General features: G+C 52.2%; 1 protein-coding gene across 2 annotated transcripts; it reads right to left on the bottom strand.

Moving 5' to 3' along the window:
• Positions 1 to 1254: 1254 nt before the first annotated feature.
• On the bottom strand, positions 1255 to 19456 carry IRX5 (iroquois homeobox 5). 2 transcript variants are annotated; one of them, XM_066349708.1, is made up of 4 exons: positions 18766 to 19456; positions 17292 to 17697; positions 16341 to 17120; positions 1255 to 1369 (listed from the first exon to the last, which is right to left on the bottom strand). In XM_066349708.1, the coding sequence occupies exons 1-4, from the start codon at positions 19012 to 19014 to the stop codon at positions 1305 to 1307; spliced, it is 1500 nt and encodes a 499-aa protein (XP_066205805.1). In that variant the 5' UTR covers positions 19015 to 19456; the 3' UTR covers positions 1255 to 1304. The 2 variants fall into 2 exon arrangements, with proteins under 2 accessions (XP_066205805.1, XP_066205806.1); XM_066349709.1 differs by lacking the exon at positions 1255 to 1369 and having other exon boundaries at positions 16253 to 17120.
• Between the last annotated feature and the right edge of the window lie 6289 nt (positions 19457 to 25745).

Raw genomic sequence — 25745 nt, 5'->3', positions numbered from 1 at the left:
GTCCGGCTGTGTCCTGCAGGGTGAGTCACTTCACCTTGCTGAGCCTCGGTTTCCTAATCTGTAAACTGGAGATAATGCGGAATGCATGGAGCTAACAAGGGTGACCCTGTTATATGCTATCAACATCCTGTTTAGGGTGGCTCACTACGTTTGGATGTTACAGTAGTTTAGAGAAAATGTGATATAGAAGATGACTTTTGTGGATTTTAACTTTTCCTGAAAAAAAAAAAAAAAATCGAAAGAACTGGAACCGTAGGCCTGCATTCCTGTATGGTGACTGTCAGCTAGAGCGTGAGGCACCTGCGTTATCCAAGTGTCTCTATGTTAATGATGATGATTGAATTCAAGCTTCAGGAATGTGCTGCTGCTACCTTTCTACTTTCCAAAGAAATCAGTCATTGCCACGCCTCCACCCCAGCTGCGGAATTTTGAGGGTTAGCCTAATTAATTAATCAGCTCTAGGAATTGCTTATTAACAATGAAGGCTAATATAATTTTTTTTAATTCATTAGTTTGAGGAAGGGAAAGAGAGAAAGAGAGAGAGAGAGAGAGAGAGAGGCACCAACTTGTTGTTTCATTTAGTTGTTCCATGTAGTTGTGTTCTCATTGACTACTTCTCATATGTACCCTGACCAAGGGTCAAAGTCATGGCCTCTGGCATTCTGGATGGATGCTTTATCCACTGAGCCACCCAGCCATGACCAATGTAATTTTTTAATGGTTGATTTTTTTTTTAATCTTGGCAGAGCCTATGTTATGAATACCATAGCACGTCTTCAGGATCTTGTTAATTTGCATAAGATAATGATTAGGAATTCCTGGAGGTTTTATTCCAGAACTCGGAGCCCTGCAAGTCCAGTGACATGATGACTTGTTGGCCTGCTGTAGCCAGTGCTGGGAAGGATGACTGACTGACAGATGTAATTGATGGGGCAGTGGCAGTGATGCCAGGGGCATGGCTTTGTGGGGGGAGGGTGGATATCTGCCTCAGTGCCCACTTGGATATTACTGGGAAGGCAGGAGATGAACAACCACAGATGCCTTTTAACAGTCTTTGGACAGAAGGTAAGTTAGGAAATAGAGTTATATATGATGGCTGGGCAGAGCAGGGGAGCAATGGGAGAGAGAGGGAGAGGGAAGGAGAAAGAGGGGAAGCAAGAGGAGGAGGAGGAAGAGTGGGAAGAAGAATTCTGCATATTACGCACAACAGACTAAGGTACGCTGTTATGACAAAGGACCCAAAAGCTCAATGGCTTAAAACAACAAAGGTTTATTTCTTGCTCACGGTCCATATCCATCGAGGGTCAGCAGGGGTCTCTGCTCCACGTTGTCCTCAGTCTGGCACCCAGGCTGACGGAACCTCCACCATCTGGAACATCATTATGGGAGGGAAAGAGAGAGAGGGGTGAATAATGCAACGACTATTCAAGAGCCCACCTGGAAGTGACACATAACCCCTTCTCCTCCCATTGCGTCGGCGAAGGAAGTCACATGTCGTCTCACGCACAGGGAGTGGGAAGTTCAGTCCTACCACATGTCCAGGAGGAGGACAACTGGGAAGTTTGTGAACAGACTTTATATGTACCTCTCAGAAGATCCCAGGATTCTGGGTCTGGAAAAGATCTGTACTAATTGGGACTATTTGAGTCACAAAAGTAGAAGGTAAAACACGAACCACTTAAATCAAAGGGAATTTATTGCCTCACAAAACCAAAAATCCAGGGGTAGTTCTGTCAGTCTTTGGGCAAAGCTTAATCCAAGGGTTCAGAGTCTCTAAGGTCTGGTATCTTTCCATCTCTCAGCTCTGTTCCCTTCCATGTGGACTTTGTTCTCAGGTTTCATAGTCCCAGGGTTCAAGTTCAAGGGAAAAGAAGGCCTCTTCTTCTCTTGAATATTAATGACATCTTAGATCTCAACCTTACTGAACCAAACTGGGTTGTGTGCACATTCCTGGACCAATCACTGTATCTAGGGGGACAGACTGTTGGTCAGGGTATAGGGATGCTCCAACTCAGTAGTTTTCCAAGTGTTGTTTTGTAGGTATGCTTCAAGGGCTGCCTGCAAAGGCTAGGATAGGGCTCGTGCATGCTCCAATCTCCCTTTCAATTAGCGTAATTGTGCTTTATTTGTCATATATAGGTAGGATTTGATGTAAGATTTCTTTGGAACCAAAAAAAATTTTTTTTGAGCTCCTCTGATTTTAAAAAAATGGGGTGGGGGTTAAACATCACTGTTCTTTGATCCTACCTGCTCATTTTACAAAAGTAGAGATTGAGATTCAGAAAGAAGTAGATGTCTCCTTGTGTCTCATTGGCCAGAATAGGTCACATGGCCACCTAGCTGCAAGAGAGGCTGGGAAAGTGAGCATCTGGCAAAGAGGAATGGAAGTGTCTCAATTGGCCTAGATATAAATGGCTCATTCCCTAGGGCTGGGCACACTGCCGTTTCAAACAATGTTGGGGTTCCTTTATGGAAAAGAAGAAATGCAATGGCCTTCCACTGGAATGGACTCTTATCACCATGTTTGTATCCAATTGTACAGATGGAGAAACTGAGACTCAGAGATGAATTAAGTACCCAAGGTCACACAATTGGTAAATTTTGCTTATCCCTTACTTTATACCTTTAGCACAGAGAGGGGCAGAACTCTGAGGGAGAAGGCAGCTTTAAGCCCAGACCTTTTCCTATGGAGGTGTTGACTGTAGAAAGGTGGGGGAAGAGAGTGATAACCTGGCATGCCAGGTGAAGGGAATAGCATGTGCAAAGGCCCAGAGGCAAAACAGTAATGAGGCTCTACTGAGATCATGTATGTAAAACCTTTAGTACAATAACTGGCCTATACTAAGGGGTCAATAGGGTAGCTATGATTATTGACAACAAAATAATGATTAGGTAATATACTAACCCTTGAACTACATGATTAGCAACTTTTAGCAAAGGGACTCAGTGTTGAAATTCTCAAAGATCATTTATTTCACCATCAAGGTGGAGACATGGGCCTTATGACTCAGAAATATCAGATGAAACAAATTTCATTCCATTTAATTCAAGAAGCTATGAATTGTCATTCCTCCTGCTATGGAGATTGCTAATTATAAATTGATAGAGAGAGAGAGAGATGGACAGATAGTAAATCACAAGAGCTAAACATGTTTTCCCTGTTTGAAGTACTGATTGCTATTTAAAAAAAGAAAGAAAGAAAAAGGAAGAAAAACCTGTTCTCCCTCCACAAGCCCCCGCTTGTGTGACAGAAGTCCATGGTGTCACCTCTAAAAGTTTTCATTATTCAGCAGATTTCGAAATGAGTGATTGATGTAATTAAAGTTATTGGTAAAGAGAGACTCAGTTACCAAGGAATAGATGAGTCAGCAGAAAGTTTAAGTAATGAAATAATGTTCCAAGGAGTGATTCTTAAAATAAGCTCCTTTAAAAAAGAAAAAAACAACTCTAGACATCTTAACTATGGCTGGTCAGCAAAAAGATGTAAAGTACTTAAGAGCCGGGGAACACATAGTACACAATCTTAGAAATTCTCAGATGGAATCACTTTCGATAAGATGAAACCATATTTATTGAGTAATAATGGTAAGAGCTTCCATTTACGGAGAGTTAACCATGTGCTTTGGTGAGCTCTGGCTTCCACGGTTTCAGTGACTCTTCACCCTCTGATGTTGATACCATATGATCCCTGTTCTCTGGACAAGGACACTGACTTGCAGGGAGCTAAGGCGTGTCCCCAGCTTGGCACAGCAGGCAAATGGCGCAGGTGGGGGTGGGATCCAGGTGGTCTGGCGCCACAGCTCCCCTTGCCAATCACCACAGGTCCTAGACCTCTCCGTTTAGATTTCTCGGCCATTTTATGTCTCACTGATACACTCCGGATAACAGAGTGCCGTCAGGATTTGAACTCATGTCTGTCCCACTCCAGAGCTATTTTAAAATTCATGTATTTGTGGGAAGATACAAACAAGCACATTGCCTTGGGGACCAGTCATTTGTATTCATTTCCACCAACATGTATTTGAAGACTCAGGGCACTCCAGGCTTTGGACACCATGTTGGTACTACGGAGATGACTGGGGAAGGGACACGGTCAGGAGGAGAAGCTGTACCCAATGCCACAGATGCCACTGGCTCAGATGGGCGCAGGGGGTGGGTGGCAGCTGAACGAGGTCTCTCAGGAGGATCTATGGGCCCCGGGGAGCGAGTCCATGTGAGGTGTGAGGGGAACAGAGGTGTCAGCCTGTTTCTGAAGTCCTTCCACTCGCAGGACGCTGGACGCAGGAAGGCAAGAGAGGCTGGTCGGCGGTTGAGGTGAGAGCAGGAATTGTGGAGGGAGGTGACTCCGGTTGGGGACATTCTGAAATTGAATTGCTTGGGGCCCTGGAGGCCGGAGCCATGCCCGATGTGCAGGGGGACCTCTGCAGACATGGCCAGCCCTCCAGCCATGAGGGAGGTCCTGCCTGTAAGCAAGTTGTATGACTGTCTTCATCCAGGGAGAAGAGAGAAGGGAGAAGGGCAAGGGGGAGGGTGTTGACTTTGAGTGACATCATAACCAGGAAGCCACCAGCCCTCCACTTACTAGCACTAAAGAAAGTTAGCCTGTGTCACTGTGGTGACTTCAAGAAGGAGCGCAGTGGGATGGGCATCTCCCCCTGTGAGCATCTAGAGAAAGTGTCAGGGGGACTGCTGAGGCATAACCTCCTGAAGGGAGATGGCATCTGCCCCTCAAGCCCACCAACCCCTTCTCCAAACTTGGCTCAGAGCTGGGGACCCCAGCCCCTCTTCTTCCCACGCAGAGCAAAGGAGAAGGGCCCGAGTTGTTTGTGGGGTCAAAGGGCATATTAGGCTGTGGGTCTTGGCCTCTTACCCACCGAGAGTGACCCACAGGCACGAAAAGGGGGCGTGGGCCCTGCAGAACCCGGGCAGTGGGAGGACCAGCAGCGGAGCAGGTTTCTGAGCGGCTCCTGCCTCCCTAGAAGCACGCCTGTGACCGTGCAAAGGATTAGTAAGAAAGGGGCCCTGCGGGAGGCAGGGTGCGGACCAGGAGGCAGCCGTCCCCGGCTTTGTTACCGACCAGCTCTGTGGTCTGCAGCAAGTTGCTTTACCTTTCAGGGCCTGTTTCCGTCTATGGAAAATGAACAGTCACCGTTTCCCATAGTGTGGTAAGCACATCTCTGGTGGGATGTGCTGTGATTGGGGGGTGGCGGGAAAGGGCACAGAGATGCTCACAGGGCCCACAGGACTGTGAGGGCAGCCGGGCAGCCCGCAGAGCAACAGGAAGGGGCTCGGGGAAACCTCTCGGAACAACCAGGGATGCTGAGAGATGTCAGTCACTTTCAAAGCCCAGGGGGCCAAGAACTTCATCTAATTAACTTGTTTTTTTTTATAATAGTCTTCTGTTGATGGCAAGGGATACTAGTTTCTCAGTTACAGTCACGGTATAAATATTGCTTTCAAAATAAGCAAATGGTGACACAGTTTGAAAGAAATTGTTCTGTAAGTGTTAGTTTCTACAGGCAGAGGCTAAGACAAGAACCCGGTGGGGGGGGGGGGCTCGGATGAGTCAGGTTTGCCGGGCACCGGGCAAAGCGAGGGCTTGTTCCTGGCATCTCCAGGTCTACAGAGCCTTCTCGGACATCCCTAGGTGTTCTAGGGCCTGTCCGGCATTTTCCAGATTAAAGGGGAAATTTTAAAAGGCAAAAAAAAAGAGAGAGAGAGAAAATAAGAAAGGAAAAATACATATGGACAGAAACAGAATTGTAGCAACCAAAATAAACCAGACCGACTATTTTTCTGCCACACTCTTCACGACAGCAAAGAAGTGGTGTTTATTCCAAATGAGCCCTTTTCTCTAAGTTGCCACTGATCCACTCCTTTCTGTCATCCAGGAAAATCAGTCCTCCACGACTGAAGAACATCTGCACGATGAGTCTTTGGAAAAAGAGCCACAGGGTTTGGATTTAGATGCCGGCTACAAATAGAGGGCAAACAAAACTAACAAACAAACAAAAAAAAACCTTGTGGTTTGGATGTTAAAAAAAAAAAATGCGGTTAGTCTGATGTCAAGCCATGTTAGCTGGGAAGGTGTCTGGGGTGTTCTGGAGCTGTGAGGGTATTCGGAATCTAGGCTAACAGATGTCTCACTCTGCTTGAAGGATGTCAAGATGCTGTTCCTAAGGGCCTTGTGGGTTCCCTGGGGGACAAAGCCAGTGATAGTTCTACAGAAAAAATAAAAAATCCCCAAGTTGACGACCATGGAGACCACACAGTCAAGAAAAGGATTGAGGTGGGGAAAAAATAGTCAAGCTGAGACATGAGAAAAAAAAAAAGAAGAAGAAGAAGAAGAAGAAAAAGAAGAAAAGAAGAACAAAGAAATTCAGATAAATGCATGAAAGGCCCATAACTCAGGAACTTGCCCCCAACTCAAATCTTTGTTTGGTAAGAGTTACTCTGTAAACTGATGGGCAAAGGAACGTTAATTTTTGCTTATGTTGTGGGAGATCATTGGGAACAGGCGGAGACTCACTTCCAACAGGAGCAATGAGCCAGTCTTCTGGGAGAGCAATTATTTAGGGAAGGACACCCTCCCCGGCAGGGGTGACAGTCCCTGCGCCTCCTTGCCACTGAGTGTCTGGGAGAGAAGGCGCCTTCTCAGCTCTCCCCTCATCTGCACCTCACACATGGAGTCCGGAGGGGGCAGCCACGCTCTGGCAGCATTCCGGGAGGGCGAAGATGTGTCGCAGCCCAGCCTAAAAATATCTCCCCTGACAGCCTGTCACAGTGTGTGAGACTCCACCATTATAAATTCATTCCTCTCTCTCAAGGCATTTTGTTTCTAGGAGTTCTCTGTTCAAATAGAGATATCCCAGAGAGCTTGGATTAGGGGTGGCGGAGGGAGAAAGCCCAGAAGCCCAGGGGTCGGGAGACCTGGGTTTCCCGTGCGGTTCTGCCTCTAAGGCTCACTGTGTGAGCTTGGGCAAGTCATTTCCACTTCCTGAACCTCAGTTTCTCCCCCGAGATGATAGAAAAAGGAAACAGAGATAGACCAGGGAAGACATGGTGGTCAGAGAGCTCTGAGACCTCTGGTGTCGGGAAGGAGGATGTGTTCACCGTAGGGTTTGCTCTGGACCCTGTGAACTGGCTACTGTTTGACGTCAAGGCAAATGCCACCATCCCCATCCCCTGAGTGCACAGGCCCGAATCCTCGGATGCACCCAGAATCCCCGTCCTCTCATCACGCACACCCAATCCGTCAGCAAGGCCTGTTGAGACTATCTTCAAAATACAACTTGAATCTGACCAGTTCTCCCCACCTCTCTGGCTACTTCCCTGGTCCCAGGCAAGACTACTTGCTCCTGGGTTCTCTATCAGCCTCCTAACGGGTCCCTGCTTCTACTCTTCCCCTCCCAAAGTCTCAGATCCTCATACTTGACTTCAAGTCATAAACTGGATTCTGAAACTTCCCTCAAAACCTTCCCTCTCTTCTTCTCCGTTTTTCATCATAAAACCCAAAGATCTCACCAGGACCAACCAGGACCTATAACCTGAACCTGGCTTTGCCTTGGCCTCATCCTCCCTCCCACAAAGGTCTTGCTGCTGTCCGAACCTGCTCCCACCTCAGGATCTTTGCACATGCTGTTCCTTCTGGCCAGAACTCTCTTATGTATCTTCATGGCCTTGTCCCTAACTTTTTCGTGTCTCTGGTCAAATGCTACCTCCTAATGGACCTTTCCCAAACTGCCCACACAAAATGAGCATACTCCCTTCTATTTTTCCTTACCCTCCTTAATTTTTCTTCTAATGTGTATCACCTGGACATGATAATAAGCCATTATCACATTCATTTGTTTACCTTCTGTGTCTCCTCTAAAATGTAAGCTTCCGGAGGGCAGGGACTCTGTTTTGTGCATCTCAGCATCACGGCACCTAGAGCCGTGCATCTGGAATATTATACGTGCCCAGTTAGTGTACCTTGGAGTCAGGGAAGGGAACAGTTGAAGTGGAACTGTACCTAGTGCAGGCCAGCCTTGGCATTCCACGGGAAAGGTCAATGCCAAGGTCTTTCCTGTGCTCTGTTCCATCAGGACAGTGCGTGCCAGGGAGTCAAAGGTATAGTGATTGTTGGGAGATTTGCGTGGGCCTGTGGGTAGAGGAGGTGTGAGGTAGGCAGGGTAGGCCAAGAGTCCCAGCTGAATTTATAAGTTCATAAGGGCTGCCGGTCTTGACCAGAAGAAGTAGCTAGAGGCCCTGGTGGACAGATTTCAAAAGTCAGGAGCCTGCATACAAAGGGTGGGCTATAAAAGGAGCAGGCGCTCTGGACTGTCCTGGGAACTAGCCTGATACTCAATTCCAACCCAAGTCAGGTCCAGTGAGCACCCCCCCCCCGCCCCGCCCCGAGTTCAGCTCTGGTCAAGTCACTGCCCTAACTGCCTTTTCAGGCTCCCCAGTGTCCTCCCACCAAGCCCAGGGGGCAGCACCTGGCCAAAGAGGTGGGGGGGGGTGCTAAGGAACAGCAGCCATTCCTACAGGACCCTCCCCCACATCAGACCCCAACCCCTCTGTTCTCCCACCCCTCCCCCCACATCAGAACCCAACCCCTCTGTTCCCCACCCCTCCCCCCACATCAGAACCCAACCCCTCTGTTCTCCCACCCCTCCCCCCACATCAGACCCCAACCCTCTGTTCTCCCACCCCTCCCCCCACATCAGAACCCTAACCCTCTGTCCACCCACCCCTCCCCCCACATCAGACCCCAACCCTCTGTTCTCCCACCCCTCCCCCCACATCAGAACCCAACCCTCTGTCCTCCCACCCCTCCCCCCACATCAGAACCCAACCCTCTGTTCCCCACCCCTCCCCCCACATCAGAACCCAACCCTCTGTTCTCCCACCCCTCCCCCCACATCAGAACCCCAACCCTCTGTTCCCCACCCCTCCCCCCACATCAGAACCCTACCCCTCTGTTCCCCACCCCTCCCCCCACATCAGAACCCAACCCTCTGTCCTCCCACCCCTCCCCCCACATCAGAACCCAACCCTCTGTTCTCCATCCCTCCCCCCACATCAGAACCCAACCCTCTGTTCCCCACCCCTCCCCCCACATCAGAACCCCAACCTTCTGTTCCCCACCCCTCCCCCCACATCAGAACCCAACCCTCTGTTCTCCATCCTTCCCCCCACATCAGAACCCCAACCCTCTGTTCCCCACCCCTCCCCCCACATCAGAACCCAACCCCTCTGTTCTCCCACCCCTCCCCCCACATCAGAACCCAACCCTCTGTTCTCCCACCCCTCCCCCCACATCAGGACCCTAACCCTCTGTCCTCCCACCCCTCCCCCCACATCAGAACCCAACCCTCTGTTCTCCCACCCCTCCCCCCACATCAGGACCCAACCCTCTGTTCCCCACCCCTCCCCCCACATCAGAACCCAACCCCTCTGTTCCCCACCCCTCCCCCCACATCAGAACCCAACCCTCTGTTCTCCCACCCCTCCCCCCACATCAGGACCCTAACCCTCTGTCCTCCCACCCCTCCCCTGTCCCCAGGCTTCGGCCTCTATCTCCAATGAAGTGAGGTCTTAAGACAGCATGACCCTAATAATTATATTGAACAACTCTATGCCACCCACTAGAATCGTCACCAAACCAGGCCCCCTTTTTAGAGGTGGAGGCACTGAGGTTCAGTGAGGTTGTTTGATCTGTCCAAGATACACAGCTTAGTAGGTTGCAGGGGTAGGGCTGGGGCATCAAGACCCAAGCACCCAACCAGGAAGCCATCATGTCTCTGTGACCCACGTCTCCATCTCCACACTGTAGGGGGTGACCTGGTCACACTGGAGTTCCATTTTCTGTGAGTCTGAGGCCCACGAATAGGCCACCGCCCCTCTCTGGGCCTGCAACCACAGGAGAGCCCTAGCCTCTCCCCAGGACTGAGCAGCCAGCCCGCAGGGGGCGATGGTGGCAGAGCTAGAAACTGCTCTTCGAATCCTGGCCGGCCAGCACAGAACCGCTTAGGTCAACGAAAGCGCTCGGGGCCATGGCTCGGTGCTAGGGGAAACCCTGGTAGGCACTGAGCCCTGGGAGGCCAAACCCCAGCTGTGTTGAGCGCCACCGCCAGGCCGCCGGTGCGACTGGAGCTCGCCAGTCCTTGTTTGATGAGCGGCGGCCAATAAATTCATTAATCATCATTTTATGCCTCATCAAACCCCCTCCAAGCCCCTCCATGGGAGTTACACAAATTAGCCCCTGAAAAGACAGTAATTTCAGTTTAGCGAGGTAAGTGCTTTCTGATGGGCTCGGCGCACAGAGCTCTCCCGACAAGCCAATTCATCAGCGCGTCGGGGAGGGGGCGCGGCCGGACCGCCCTGCCCAGCCAGGTCTCACCGGCCGGGCCTGGTCCCGTCCCGCCCCACCCAGCCATGCCTGGGGCGGGGGGCTGCTGGGCCAGGGTCTCCACTGAGGGTGCCCTCTTTGCCTGGCTCCTTTGCACCCATCCTCTGGCTGTTTCATCTGGCCTCTGACCCTCGCCCACACCAACCTCCCCCCCAGTCTTTCTGAGCGGGAGAAACTTCGCGGGAAAACCGAGGCCCAAAATTGGGGGATGAACTTGAGTGTGGCGGAGGCGCAGGCGCAGGCGCTGGCGCTGGCGCTGAGGTTCTGAACTCCAGGCCCGGGGAGGAAAGCGTCAGGAAGCCCTAATGTCTGGATGGTGGGGTTCCACCATCCCTTGACATAACTGAAGGGCTGTGTGTATTGAGTGCGGACATTATTGGGGGGTAGGGGGATAATCTGTGGTTTCCTGACGTTTCTGAAGAAAGCCCAGGTTCCAAAGGAGAGCCACCTGGGAACAGAGGAGGGGGGTCCTTCGGTCTAAAGGGCAGCTTCACAGGCCCCTGGTGGCCAGGAGTGGGTACGCGCCTCGCCTTTTTCCTGGCTCTCCAGTCTTTCTCAAAACGCCACCTGGAGTGAAAGACAACGCCTGGGGTCTTCTAGGAGTGGGCCCGGCCGGATCGACTCCTGCGAGAGGGGTTGGGTAGGACAGGAGAGGGGGACAAGCCCAAGAACGTTGTGATGAAGGGTGAGGGGTTTGCAAGCTCGAGGCCCACGCCGCGCCTTCTCACTTTCCTGTCCTAGTGCAGAGGGTTCCACAGGGATCCTACCCGGCGGGCAGGGCCCATGCAAAGGAGGTCGCCCAGGAGCCGAAGCTCAGGCTGCTCGGACCCGCCAGCGCTCTGCGGCGGCCGGGAGCTAGAGCGCCGCGCAGCGCCTTCATTAGCTTCTCCTCCACGCGGCGCTGCGTGCCTCGCATGCCTCGGAAAATAAGTTAGCAAAAGGGGAGCCGTTTATCTCTTTTATCTTGGGGCCTGATCCAATTAAATAAGTGCACATTTACATTTGCATCCATCAGGCGGGAGCGCTGAGAGCCCGGGGTTTGCTCGGAGCAAATAAAAGCAGATTTCACTGGGAAAAGTGGCGTCTGGGCCCGCCGGGCTCCTCCCGGCGCTGGAAACGAGCGCGGCCCGGCCGGCGGCCTTGGGGATCCAGGGCCGGGGCCTGCGGCCAACAGGAGACCAGAGACTCCCATAGCCCTGCGGGGGCAGGCCGGAGCCAGGGGTGCAGCCAGAGCTGCAGCGCGGCCCCGAGGCGATCCCCTGCTCGTCCACAACCTGGGCCACGCCTCGTGCCGGAGACCCAAGCCGCATTTAGCGCGCAAACGAAAAGGTGACCACTTCTAGTCTGGTCACAAAAGGAGACCCGCGGGGTGGGTCTAGGGACAATCCTGCAGCTTTAGTCAGTTTGAGGGGAGGACAGGCGACAAGGTCCTAGTCAGGCCCGATTTTTCTCCTGTTCGGTGGTCAGATGGCGGGGGATGGGAAGAGTCACACCGAAGGCGCCCCCGCATTTACCCCCCAATATCCCTGCACCAAGGGGAGGTCAGGTGATACTACCCGTCGGCGCTTCTGAAGGGGTGAAGGGGGACGCCCAGATAAGCACCTCCTGCCCTGCCACGTCGGCCTCATTAAAGGTACTTTCGAAATACGAGGGTTTGAAGCATTGGAGGGAAGTTCTATTTTGTTTGTTCGTTTGTCTTTTCCTCCTCCTACAGATGTCCAACTCACAGGCCAAGAGACAGAAACGGCCTTTAGGGGCAAGGTTGCATCTAGACTTCATACACACCGAACCGCAAATTAAACAAAATTGCAGGGATCCAGAGCCCTGGACAGCAGAAACACAAGTGCCGGCGCCTGGAGAGGTGCGGGAGCGCGGGGCCCTGCTGAGGACGCACAGGGCCGCGGCCCCACCCGCAGGCTATTTGCCGCGGGCATATTTCTCTAGAGCCCGCCGCCTGATTTTCTAGACTGTCCAACCCGTGGGGGCGGGGGGGTGTCCGTACGATCAAAACCATTCCAATTGCAGGACCTACTCTCCGAATCCCCAATGATAAGTGGGTCCTGGGATCCAGGCCGCAGCGAGTGGGGTGGTGGAGCAAAGGTTGACCCGCTGGAGGTTCTGAGATAAGGTACAGCTGTGGATAGGGGCATAGCCGGGTGTCACCTAACTCCTCCTCTCTGCGAACCGCGCGGCGCCCGGGGACCGGTAGGCGGCGCCCTTCCTAAACTGCATCCGCGTGCGGCTCTCTCCTGGGAATGCAATCATATTCCTTTCACTTTGGGCGCTTTGCAAAGCGCTATTCTGTGCCTCTGCGGAGTTGGCAGCTAGTTGCAGGGGAAAGGTGAGCTGAGAGACAACGCCCGTTTTGAAACCGCACGACCGATGACCCCAACCCCCCAACACACTGCTTCTATGCTCCCAGAGCTTCGCACATAGCGCGCTGGGAATGAGCTACCCCTGAGGGCTTTGCAAACCAGGAGTCCTCGATGCAGGCCCCGCACCCAGGCCGGGGAACATTTCAGGCCCGGGCACTTCTATCTCAGGAGCTTGGGAAGGAAAGTCGTCCTTCCGCAGCTTCTCCTTAGTGCCCTCGTAGGCACCCTCGGGGACTGACTGGCCTGTTGGCTCCTCACCGCCAAATCCCAGGAACGGATTCCTCCCCACACAGAGGGGTAAAGGAAGGAACCCGCGCCGTTCCCTGTTTGGCGCTGCCTCTGGGGAACTGACTGCATAGCCTCCACTCAGTGATCCCACGGCTTCTATTGTCACAAATTAAGCGCCGCTTAGTTCCTAAGTGCCAACCTAGGCTCTTCTTAGGGGCTGGTACCAGTGCAACCGAGCGCAGGTGGCAAAGGCCCGCGCAGCCCCAGCACCGAGGTGTTCTAGGCACTGCCTCGCTCCACTTCCGCGCCCCAGTCCCAGCTTGACAACAAACCCCGACCCTGGCACTCGCCGGAAGTTGTCCTCCAGCTCCTCCTAAGGCGCATCGCCTTTGACACGGCCAAGTGGAGGCTGGAGGAAACTTGGGACCGTACAGACACGCAACTACTTCTAGGATTAAACGCCGGAGACATTTCCCTAAATGCCCGAAGCTCGATCTGCCCGGCAGGCCGACCCACACTGGAAAGACTCCAGACACTAGAGAAACCATTAGCCACCGACAACCCAGTTCTGCAAAGGAGAAAACCCTAAACTTCATTGTAGACGAAGTACGCAAAGAAAACGTAGACCCTGCAAAGGCTGAGCGCAAGAGGGATGCGGGGAGGAGGCGACGATTCGGGCACCATTCTTCCAACCCCTGGCAGGTTTGCTCCCCAGCCTCGCATTGCCCCCCGTTGCGGAGAAACGCCGCGGGCGCCCGGGTGTGCGGTTCCCGTGCTCAGGCAGCCCTGCGGGCGTTCGCTTCTCATCCCTGAGTCTCGGCAACTAGACTGGGGAGGCCTGCGCCGCGCTATTTACATATTCCCGGGAACACAAGGAGGCCTGTAATTTTCTCTTTTAAATCTTTGGGCAAGGTTTAGGGCCAGGGCTTCCAAAACCCCACAGAGTTGATATCGTCCTTAAACTCTTTCTTAAGAGAAGAGGACTGGCCTATTCTTCTGACTTTTTTAGAAGACAAGGTGACTCCTGGGGCTGCATATTTAACGGGGGGTGGGGGGGGAGCTGATTGTGAACCAGACTGGGGGTTGGTGGGGAGGGGTGGGGCGCGAGGGGGTAGGGCAAGTCATCTCTGGAATTCAATTGTTTAAAAAAATCATTTATAATTAAAGGGACAAAATAAAATACGATCGTCTCATGCATATTTAATCATTCACACGTCCAGCTTTGAAACCATTTTCCCTGCGTGAATTTTCTCACTAACTTAAACTCTGAAATAGACTGCTGTTCGGGGGGGGGGGGGGCGGGTCTGGACAATGCTTTCAAACGCGTTTAAATTCGGATAAGCTAAAGGAACCCCGTTGCAGCTTAAAAGGCAAATAGCAAAAATCAAAACTCAGATGAAAGTTTGGTGTGTGTTTAAAAAAGCAAATAGGGTTAAAGTCATCTCGAGTAGAAATGCAAATCAGTGCATTTTGATTTAGCCTAATTAAACCGGTGTTATGTGCAAACACATCCTCTCTAAACTCAGGCTTGAGTTTAATAGAGCAAATTAATTCTCCTCGCTAAACTATGTGTGTGTGTATGTTTGTTTGTTTTTTCAGTAAAACCTCCCCTCCCCCGACCACCGAAAATTTCCCACGAAATAAAACACGTCCGCAGTTCCACCTCGTCCGCGCAAAATGGAGACGCTAGCACCGACAGCGTTGGCGGGCCTCGGGCGCAGGGCCGTGTCTCCTTTATTTGGGATTGAGACGCATTCTGACCTTTCATTTTGCGATAAAATATGTGGGATTAAAATCAGAGTATAAAATAAATATACTTTTGTAGCTATTCGAACTCTTGAATCTAGATGGAAAAGCGCTAAAGCCACAAGCCTGATTGAATGCACAGATGTCTCATTATCTAGGCAAATTTCCTCGAACTTTGTAAGGCCACTTGTCCAAAACGGGGCCCGAGGCAGGGGCGGGGGGGAGCTCTCCTGGTCGGTTCGGGGCTCCCTTCGCTTCCCTCAAGCTCCTGTGGCGCTCCCTCCCCCACTTCCGCCCACTCTCTCCAATCTCCGACTCTGCAAAGTGCATGCTTGAAATTCAGGACAAGTGTGACACCTACCTGTGAAAGGGGGTAACCGTCCCCTCGCCGGCCCCACAGTCCCAGACCCACGGCTGCGCGGGCATCAACGGGGCTGCTTACCATCCGCACCATCGCGGATAGAACATTTACTAATTCAATCAAATCCAACGAAGAGATCAATGCCCAATTTTGAAGGGTAGAGAAGACCGTGATTTGGGAGGGCCTTCTCCTTGGCACCCCCTAACGCTTCCCGCCCGCATTAGCCCAGGCATCTTTGAAATAGTAATAAGGGCTAAATCCGGCATAAAATCGAACTCATTAGTAAAGTTCACCAGCTGATTGCTTTGCATAAAACACGACACTGATTGGAAGTAATTAGGTTAAGCGATGGAGCTTCGGTGGTTCGTGTCTCTAGCTGCCTTTGCCATCTTTTCTCCCTTCTGGGTATACACTTGAGCCCCTATCCTCCTTCCTGCACGGTCCAATCTCCCCCCAAGCAGCCCCGCACCATTGATCCAAGCCTGCACTGGGGCAGGGCCATGTTCCCCCCGGGGCTTGCAGCCTAATTATGAACCCCTGGCACACTGAGGTTCTATGGAACCTTTCATTCCCCACTTAGAAAAAAAGTTGCAGTTTGCATCTTTTGTCCAAGGCGATGGACAGTTTATTGAAGCTTCTAAAAAGTAATGAGTGGCTCTGATTATGTTAAAATCTCTTTTAATTAAATATTTTGCATTTTACAAAGGCGGCTGCAGTTTCTTTCACTTTTTAAATCTAAGAGTATAACCTGTTTCCTTTCTGTAATAATACTTTAGCTCATACCCAGAAAAATCAATAGGTGTAAAAAATTAAATTAAACTTGTATCTTTAAACTATGAAACAGTTTTGGGGGAAACACAAATGTATATACTTATATTACAAAAAAAACCATTAAATGCCTGTACAGGTGTCTTAATTTCATAATTTACTTCAAAGATATTGAATTATCAATTTAAATACAAAATGCTACATTAAATATACAGAATAAGATTTAATACAAATCCTTTTTTTAAATTTTTCTTTGTGGTTGGTTAAGACATTTTTTTGTATGTGTGGAGATGTTTACATTTTTATGTCATCCATCTCCATGAACTATAAACTTTTTAATAGGAGGGGTCGTGTTTTTATTTCTCTCTTGTTGATGGAAAAATAACTGCCAAGGCCATATTTTTTTTTTTTTAATAAATTAGGAAAGTCCGGGACCGGCGCAGCCCGCGTTAAATGTCGGACATACCTTTCTTCAATTCATAGGGAGAGTCTTTGCACAGGTCTAGCTGAGACTGGCTCCGCAACATTTTCGGGTCTTTAGCCAAAGCGTCCACTCGGTTCAACACCGTCTGGTTTAATCCATTGAAATGCGAGCCCGGACCGGTGGTGGGGCCTGGCCCCGGCCCCGGGTGGCCGTGAAGGTGTCCGAAGGAGCCATAGTTCGTGTAGCCAGGATAGAAGGGCGTCGTGTAGTAGAGAGGCCGGGACAGCACCGTCCCGCCTGGAAAGGGACACTGGGCTGAAGGTGAGCGCGCTGGCGCCGGGGCCGGCGACGCGCGGCTGCCTCCCAGAGACTGCCCTGCCACGGGCCCGGGGCAAGGTGGGCACGGAGAGCCCTCGCTCCCGCCGCCACCGTCCTTGACCTTGTCCGAGGAGGTGGCGATCTCTGCCAGAGACCACAGTTTGGGCTTGGCTAGCACCGCCTGTGGCGGCGGCGGCGGCGGCGAGTGGATGACCGAGGGCCCGCCGGGACCGGGCGGCAGCTCTCCCGCGGCTGGGTGCGGGCCCGGGGCCGGCGCGCCCGAGGGGTAGTGAGGGCCCTGGTCCTCGGCCAGGCGCACCGCCGTTGGCCCCGCCGGGGAGGGCCCGCTGGCGCGAGGGGGACCGGGCAGCGCGTCGAGGCGGCCCTCGGACGGCGGCTCCTTAAAATCCGAGTCGCTGAGGCTGCCCTCGGTCTCCTTGCCGGCAGGAGTGGCCGGCCCCTGGAGCCGGTCGCAGCCCGACGTCGCTTTCTGTTCCGCTCCTCCTGCGAGCAAAACACAGGCCGTTAGAGGCGCTGGGGCCGGCGCGGCGGGGGCCCTGTCCCCCCGCAAGGGCAGAGACTCCAGCCCCCACCTCCAGGCCCCGCGAGACCCGCGCCAGCACCCCCCTTGTCGGCTCGCTCCCGTTCAGAACGCCCCTCCCCGCGTCCGCCAACCTGCTTCCAGGCCCTCGGGGTCGCCCTTGTCCTCCGGCTTCTGGAGCTCGTCCTCGTCGTTCTTCTCCAGGTCGATGTTCTCCTCCTCCTCCTCGTCCTCGCTGCGGTTCCTCGGAGTCCACGTCATCTTGTTCTCCTTCTTGAGGCGCCGGCGCGCGTTGGCGAACCAGGTGGACACCTGGGTGAGGGTCATCTTGGTGATGATGGCCAGCATGATCTTCTCGCCCTTGGTGGGGTACGGGTTCTTGCGGTGCTCGTTGAGCCAGGCCTTGAGCGTAGCGGTGGCATCTCGGGTGGCGTTCTTCCGGTATGCGGGGTCCCCGTAAGGGTATGAGCCGAGGGGCGCCGCGTAAGGGTGGTACCCCAAGGACCCTGCCATGCCCGGCGTGTGGTCGTAGGGAGAACCCTGCAGGGAACAGGCAGAAAGAGGGTGAGAGTGGGGCATGTTTCCCACTGCCACCTGGGCGACCGGAGCACACTGTCCCTGCGATCCGGGGTCTGCGGGTGGCGAGGCCCGAACTCCGGCTTCCACTGGGGTAAGGCTGGCAGGCGCAGACCCAGGGGCAACCCCTCCCCCTCCTCAGAACGCAGCGGGAGCGCCAACTGCTTAGTCCAGTGCTTCGGGGGCGTTTGAAGGCGTCCTGGCCTCGGCCGTACCCTGTAGACCCCCGTCTTCCCGGGCAAGTTCGTCCCCGCTGCGCAGAGCCGACCACCGCCGGCAGGCCCTCCACCCAGACAGAGGCCTGGGCAGCAGCGGCGACTCTGCGCTCAAAGCCCGGGGTGGCTGCACGTTAGGCTCAAGGGAGGAGAGTAAGGGCAGTAGAGGCATTTTCCACTCTCCAAAGAAAGACGAACGAAAAGCTAAGCTTTACCCCGACACTCCCACCTCTCAAAAAAACGTTACCCCAAACCGAAGCCATGGCGCTTTTCCAGAAAGTGCACCCGGCCGAAAAATCCCGGATGCACCGCAGCTCTGCCGACTTTTCAGAAATTTAATACCTCCAAATCGGATTGCGAAGATAGGATTACGGATTTGCAACATTTTGGAGGACTAATTAAAGGCGAGGCCAAACACATTTACATAGATTTGGCATGCTTCTGCTCAAATTTCAGATCTACTTCTTTTGAACTAGTTTTCCAAAATGGCAAAACTTAAAAAAAAAAAAAAAAGATAAAAATTGCAGGGCAGCCTGGACCTCACGTTTAACCAAACGCTGCTCTTTAATTGCAGCGACCTCTCCTCCCAAAACACTTTCCGCCAGCTCAGCAATCCGAGCAAGACGCGGTTCTTCTCTCCGAGCAACTCCGGAGCCCGAGCCCGGGTGAAGCCTAGCGAGACAATCGCCAAGTTTGCAGGGACCGTGAAGCTTGGCGGGGGCGGTCCGCGGTGGCGCTGAGGCCCGTGTCCCCGCAGCGCCGGCCCGCCCCGCGCGGCCCCAGCGGCCCTCGCCCGCCGCGGCACCCGCTCACTCACCACATACGAAGAGAAGGCGGCCGCGGCGGCCGCGGCTGGGTCCGCTCCGTACTGGAGGTGCGAGTTGTAGCCCGGCGAGGGCGCCGAGAAGGCGGTGGAGCCGGCGTAGGGCGAGAACGCGGAGCCCGACGACGAGCGGCCGAGTTCATCCGTGCGGGGCCCCGAGATGACGCTGGTGCTGTACGCGGGGCACGAGTAAAGCGCCAGCGAGGCGGACGGCTGGTACAAGTAGCCCTGCGGGTAGGACATGGCCACACACGGGCATGGGGCGCGCCGCGCCGCGGCCGCCAACGAGCCGGGCGGCGCCCTGCGAGGGCGAGCGGGCAGGCAGGCACCTGGCCTCCGGCTGCCCCGGGCCGCCGCTCCTCGGGCCCCGGCTCCGGGGCTCCGGCTCACAGCAGCTCCTCGCTGGCTTCCCGCGCGCCTCCCGCTGCGACCGCCGAGCCGGTTCCTCTGAGCGCCTAGCTCGCTCCGGCTGGGTTCCCCCCCCTCCCTTGCTGCTTTCTCTTTTTCCCCCTCGTTCTTTGCACTGGGGGGCTCTGCTTTTGGCTTCGCAAAGGTCCTGCCAAGATGCTAAGTTAGAAATTGAGGATTCTGACGCCTTGTGCGCGCTTGAAGCTCCTCCTTCCCGGGGTGTAGTCGGTGGTTGGACTGGCAGGAGCCTCTGGGCGGCCGCAGCCAACCCGGCCGCCAGGCGAGCCTCGCCCTCTCCCTCTTCCTCCCCGGCTCCCTCTCCCGCTCGCTGGCGCTCCCCTCGCCCCTCCCTCGCGCCCGCCTCTCCTCTCCAGCCCTCCTCTTCACCCTCCTCTTTTTCTCCCCCCCTCCCCTCCCCGTTCTCTCCCTCTCTTCTCAGACTCTCGAGCGCCGGCCCCAGGATGACAATCACAGCCCAGGAGCGCCGAGCTCTTCCAACTTTCCTCCTTGGCTAAATCCGGGTAGAGCGGCAGTTCCAGCGCACCGCGGGCCCCGGTGGCGGGTCTGGCTGCTCCGAAGCGCAGAGAGAACGAGGTGGAGGACAGCGCGTCGGCGAATGCTCTGCTCTCTCCTCGCCACAGTAAATCACGGAGTTAGCGGATTTCTTGTTCGCCAGGAGACCTGGGCTCCGAGTTGGATCGCCGCTCCTGGCTTCTCCCCTAAGGCAGGGAGCCCGAGAACGAAGATCCGGAATGAGAGTTCCTGGGAAAGCCCGATGAATGCATTCGTTCGGGACGCAGGGAGTCCGAGTTGACTGTCCCTCTCCGCCAGCAGCAGCAGGTGGGCAAGAGACAGGCCCTGGACATCTGCAACTATTGGACCCGTCCTTTTTCCCACCAACTCTCCTCCAGACTGCGAGGAAGGAGACACTGGGGGCCCGGGACGTTGTGGGGGTAGGAGAAGCTATACACCAGAGCTGCTAGACGGAGAAGCAGCTACAACGGACTAGGTATCCGGACCCCACGCCCTCTCTCTACCTGACCCATACCTCGCTGCCTCTTTCTAGGAGCTTTCCATCCGCAGCCCGCCCCACTGAGGCTGCTGGCGGTGACGGAGGATGTGAGTCCCCTTCCCTTTCGTACGCGCTCTCACACTCGCCCGTGCTCCACTGTAAACACTCCACAGAGCATTGCCCAACCCAATCACTGTTTGTTCAGCGAGGCGATAACAGGCAAGCACACACAACTGAGTCACAAGCAGAGCCGTGGCCCACAATGGCCACACAGTTAAAGAGTACAAAACAGACCATCTGCGGGTCTTTCCACCCCGCGCCTCCACAAGCCACAGACGGCTCGATTTCGGGGACAGACAGGGGCGCTGGTGAACCTGGACAGGGGCTGGCACATTGTTAGGCACTCCGCTGAAGCGCAATATATCAGGGGATTTGTGCCTTTTATAATGGGGTCACACGCAAGCCGAAGCACGACTATACACAAAGTGCTCCACAATGACTTTGACAGGCAAGATCCACTTATTTCCTGAACTCGGGCCCCGGTACTCAAACCCACTAGGCACACTCGTACCCGCTCGGCAGCGCGACTTCGCGCACGCGCGCTGACTCCTCCCCTCCGTCAGCTGCCTCAGGCTCCGCCCTTCCAGCGGATATTCTCCGGGACCCTTTCGAGCCCCGCAGCCTTTTCTCTCCTTGCCTAAACCTCTAATTGGACGCTGGCCTCCACTGACTCCGTCCCCCGAAGACGTGAGCCCGCCTCCCTCCCAGTCACTGGGCCGAGGGGGCGGGGCTGGGCGGGGCGTCGGCGCGCTATTGTCATGGAGACGGGAAGCCAGTGGCAACGGTGGCGGGCACAGCCGGGCTGCGGCGGCTGCGAGCCGTCCGAGAGTGAAGCGAGGCCGAGCTGCCCCGACAGCCTGACAAGGAGCGAGCGCGGGACCGGCCAGCGGCGGCTTCTCAGGCAGCCCCTGGGCGGTGTCCTCCCGGACGCCGCTAGGCCCGGGCGGTCGCAGGGAGCGCTTCGCGGCGTCCCCGCCCTGCTGTCTTCGCTCCCGCCTCTCGCGGCCCGTCCGCTCCGCAGCGACCGCCCTCGGCTCCGCCCGCCGCCGCCTCGGCCCCTCGCGGTAACGGTCGGTAGCGGCCCGCGCGCGCCGCCCGCCGGGGGCTCGCGTCGGCCACGAGGGAGCGTCCGCGGCCCGCGCTCCCGCGGCGCCAAGAAGAGGTGAGCCGTGCGCCCGGATGCCGCCGGGACCGCGCCGCGTCGCGCCCCGACTTTCCGCCCCTCGAGCCGCGTCCGCGTCCCCTCGTGAACCGGGCAGCCGCGGCGGTGCGCCGCCGAGAGCCCGTGGGCTGGGGACTCGTGAGTGCGGGGCTGGCCAATCCTGGTGTCACCGACTCCGGGCGGGCGCGCGTGGGTGTCTCCCCTCCCTCCACGCGCGGCGACTTCACCCTCCCGGCTCTTGTGCAGGATGATGATGCCCGACATGGAGCCATAGAGGTTTGTGCCACCGAGAACCCGAGACTGTCACACCGACCTCCTCATTGCATCACCCTGCCACCCGGGGCCGCTGGGCTCCCCCCCGCCCCCTTTCTCCCCGCCCCTGTTACTTGACTGTCTTCTTTTTGCTGTCAGGGACTGCGGAGAATCCTGAAAGATATTGAAGCATTTGGAATTTATGGTTCCGTTGCTGTGGTTGTCACCTCCGCTCTATGTCAAATTTAAGACTCATTTCTTAAGGATGTCTCTATTTTCTGCTTTATTTGCACATTGATGGCTCTCCGCCGCGCGGCGTCTGAACCAGACTGGCGTTAAAAGGCGGACGCGGAGCGCTGGCCATTAGCAGGCGGACGGGCTTCAGATAGCGTCCGGTGGGTTGCCTCCGTTTTCCTGCGAACGCTTTCACGTTTTTGCCGGTAAACAGGAGGTTTTAACTTTTTATGTTGGTAGTGGTGACGCTATGTTACACCCCTCCCCCCGCCCCTGCCTTGTCCCCCTTTATTCATCATCTTTTCCGTTTGGGAACTGGCTTGTTAGCAGTAGTTTCCCTGGGCTGTTGTCACTGAAGCTGTCGCCTCCAGCAGAGGTGAGAGCTTTCTCCCCTTTCAGGTTACCAAGACAACTCTTTTTTGGGAGGGGAGGGGGGGTTGCTTACTATTGCATCTTATTTATCTTTCTGAACATTTTAACTCAGACTAGGGATCGGTAAGTCTTGACTGTTTGTGATGGCGGGCTTTCCATTTTCTAATTTTAGGGCTTCCCCAGGATTTATTGGTCTGGCCTGTCGGCACCGATCCAGTCTGCATTATAAAGCTCTTAAAATGTAAAGCTTTAAAGTAAGATCCACAATTGTATGGCGAAGACATGGCCATGGCCCTGGAGCTGGCTCGCTCTTCGAGTTTTGGCTGCACGGTTGTCATTGTTTAAATCAAGTGCAAAGGAAGTTACTCCTGTTTATTTAGTGTAATAACTGTTTACAGTTAAAACTTTAAAGACCCATAAAAGTAGGTCTGCTGTATTTTGAAAATGTTATCCTTCTTGTGGAAGAGACACAACACCCGACACTAGGAAAGGCAACAGATTGCTTGTGTCATATCACTTGGCTGTTTTGGAGTGTACTTAAAGGATTATGATTGATAAGGCTGTCCTACCAGAGAATGTTGACACAGGTGTGCATCGTTATCTTAATTAAGATCCTGAGAAAATGTTGTCTATAAAACGGTGACATAAGAAGGGCTGCATATTTTTGTACAATTTTGCTTCTGGAGAATTTAATTGCACTTGAAACCTGCCTTTGAGCTTCCAGATTTTGTGAGCACTTTGGCAGCACGAGTTTGAGAGAGCAATGATAGTTTAATGTTAACTGTCCTGGCATGGACTGATACTACTTGTGGCTTTTTTGGCAATGCCTTTGTCGATTTCCTTTGTGCTCTATCTTTGCCGAATAATGGTTACTAGTTTAGACAGAAAAGCATAGAGCAGAATATTAAGCAAATGTTTATTAGTGTTCAGAATAAATCTATAGAGGAAGGTGTGCTTCATGTGCAGAAATCGGAACAAAAAGGGAAATATATGAAACATATATGCCACTTCATGTTTGGAAGACATTCTCCTAGAATGTTTTAATGATCTAAAATTATTTCTTTTTTATATCATCAGGTACTTAGCCACATTGCTTATGAAATGTCTTGTTTTTATTTCCAGAAATAGAAAAAGAAAACTTATTTTTTGAAATGTTCTGTAAATTTGAGTTGATGAACAAGTGAAGATAGTGCATTTAGCCTCTTAATAGTTTAAAGATCTGCATCATAACCTGAGTGATTACTACATTAATATTACTGTCCTTGACTTCAAATCTCTGAGTGCAAAAACAATAGCAAGACGGATGCTGTTGATCATGTTACCCTTGGCTTAGCCAGCACCTAATACCCTTTAACATAAGTATTGCATTAAGACACCCCCCCCCCCCCCCCCCCCCCCCGCTTTGTGGATCACGATTTCCTGGAAACTGGCTGTCCATCAGTGTGTATGTAAGATGTGTGAGTGTTTTTCTTTAATATTAAAACTCATTGTGGGAAGAGGAAATGAAAGTGGAGGAGGCCATAGGCATATATGATTGGAGAAGCCAGGTGTAGAGTCACAGCTCATTCGGGACTCCAGGGATAATTAGCTGGCTAGAATTACACGGCAAACTAAAATCAAAGAAAGACTTATTTAGATTTGTTTGCTGAAATTAAAACAAGCATTTATTTTGAGGATAATTGCTTTGCTTATTCCTCAACTCCTCCATCAGAATTTTTTTTCTACCAGCTAAGAGTAGCATGCCCACGCTGTTTTCCATGTGTTATTTTAAAATTTGATACGCTGTGTTAAAAGACATGAGATACAAATATGAACTAATTACCTATCATTCATTTTAAACAATAACACAAATAATAATTTTTATGTTATAGAAATCTTAGGAAAAATTTAAATGTTCTTTAGTTGATAACGTGCAAGTAAATGAAAAGTAGTGTAATTCTGAGTGAATTATAGATTATGAAAACAGTGTATATGTTGAAATGAGGTTTGAACTTCGAGAAAGCACAGCCTGTTTTGTGTGGTAATATCTCAAAATCTTTGTATATTTCCCTTCAATGCCTACATTGTGTTGGTTTCTATATTTTTAACATCTTTTTGGTATAATTATTAGCTGTTTTATAGAGAATAATTGTTCTTGATAGAATAGCAGTTGATAAAATTCTAATAAGATCTAAAATCTTGGAATTTTTTTTTTCTTATTTAATAATGACCCGGTTTGCTTTTAAAGCACTATCCTGGAGTGTGATTCCTATGACTTATCTCTGCATAAATCTGCAGTATTTTTATAGCCAGAGTATACCTAACCACCAATTTAGCTTGCTGAATTGACTTAGATGCTTCAAAATTGAAAACCAGTATATTCTAATGCAGTATATTCTAAGACTTAAATTTAAGTCTTTATTATTAAGGATGCACTTAACATTTGTTCAGGATATGGGAATATCATTTTCTGCTGCAGTTGTCATTTACGTAATTCATTTTTCTAGCCTTTTCTCAGGCTAATGATATTTCACACCTTGATAGGGCCATTATTTGTTTATTTGCCATAAATATGGAGTGATACCTTGGAGAAAATTAGATTAGATATTCATAGCTAATATCCCCAAAGTATTTAACTCACCTTCTGTGTTTCCTTAAACAGACTCATTTCCATTTTCTGTACAGGTGATAGCGTATGATGCTTCCATTATACATTTGGATGTTTTCAGCCAAGTTGACTTCTAAACTCTGGGGTTCCTCCAAACGTGGGCTGAACTCTATCTAGTGCATCCTCAGGCTCAGCTGCAAGTGAGTGTCCGCACAGTGTGCTTGTGGATGGCGGAACCCTCAGGTGGCGTCCGTGTGGTTTTACCAAAGTATTTATGTAGCTATTAGGGACTGAGTACAGAATGCAGAGAACGTCACTTGAGGCCTCTGATTAAATAACTAACGAATTAAACAAGGGTTCAGTAGGTAGAAAAATTTTGATTCATAGAAATATTCTGAATGCTTTATTTTAATATCAGCAGATAGTGAAATTTATAAAATCAGTATTTTTCATAAAAATTCAGACCAAGGTTATGTTTTATAAAAATAGAATTCTTATTTAAAGGAAATAACCTGTTTATGCCAAATTATAATTTTTTATTATTTTCATTACTCCATTCTTTTCAGATTGAATTTAGTGGGAGGATAAGCTCCAGTCATGAGCACCAAACTCTGAATGACAAAGAGTACCTGGCTGTGTATAAAACTTGTCATTTCTGATCAAAACAGGGACTGCCTAATACAAGCAGATAAGAACAGCTCTGGGAACAAATTATTTTGCAAAGTATTTGTGTTGTGTGGTGAGGAGAGCAAGGAACTAGACTTAGTGGTAGAGAACATTTTGTTAAATAAAAAGAGATGATTGTGTGACCCCCCCCCCCCAAAAAAAAAAGAGCTAATTTTACAGAGGGCTTCTATACTTAGTAGAGCCTGCGTTAGAACAAATGC

The sequence above is a fragment of the Saccopteryx leptura genome, chromosome 9, assembly GCF_036850995.1.
Source record: "Saccopteryx leptura isolate mSacLep1 chromosome 9, mSacLep1_pri_phased_curated, whole genome shotgun sequence".
Lineage (NCBI taxonomy): Eukaryota > Metazoa > Chordata > Mammalia > Chiroptera > Emballonuridae > Saccopteryx > Saccopteryx leptura.
Note: the sequence above shows the minus strand (reverse complement) of the source record. Positions and strands in the feature narration are given on the sequence as shown.

Excerpts from the sequence above, each read along its gene's own strand:
- IRX5 (XM_066349708.1), bottom strand. The coding sequence starts at position 19,014 with ATGTCCTACCCGCAGGGCTACTTGTACCAGCCGTCCGCCTCGCTGGCG. Across the intron at positions 17,698-18,765 it reads CCGCCTTCTCTTCGTATGTG|GGTTCTCCCTACGACCACAC; the intron begins GTGAGTGAGCGG and ends TGTTCCCTGCAG. Across the intron at positions 1,370-16,340 it reads TCCCTATGAATTGAAGAAAG|ATGGTGGAGGTTCCGTCAGC; the intron begins GTATGTCCGACA and ends ATGATGTTCCAG.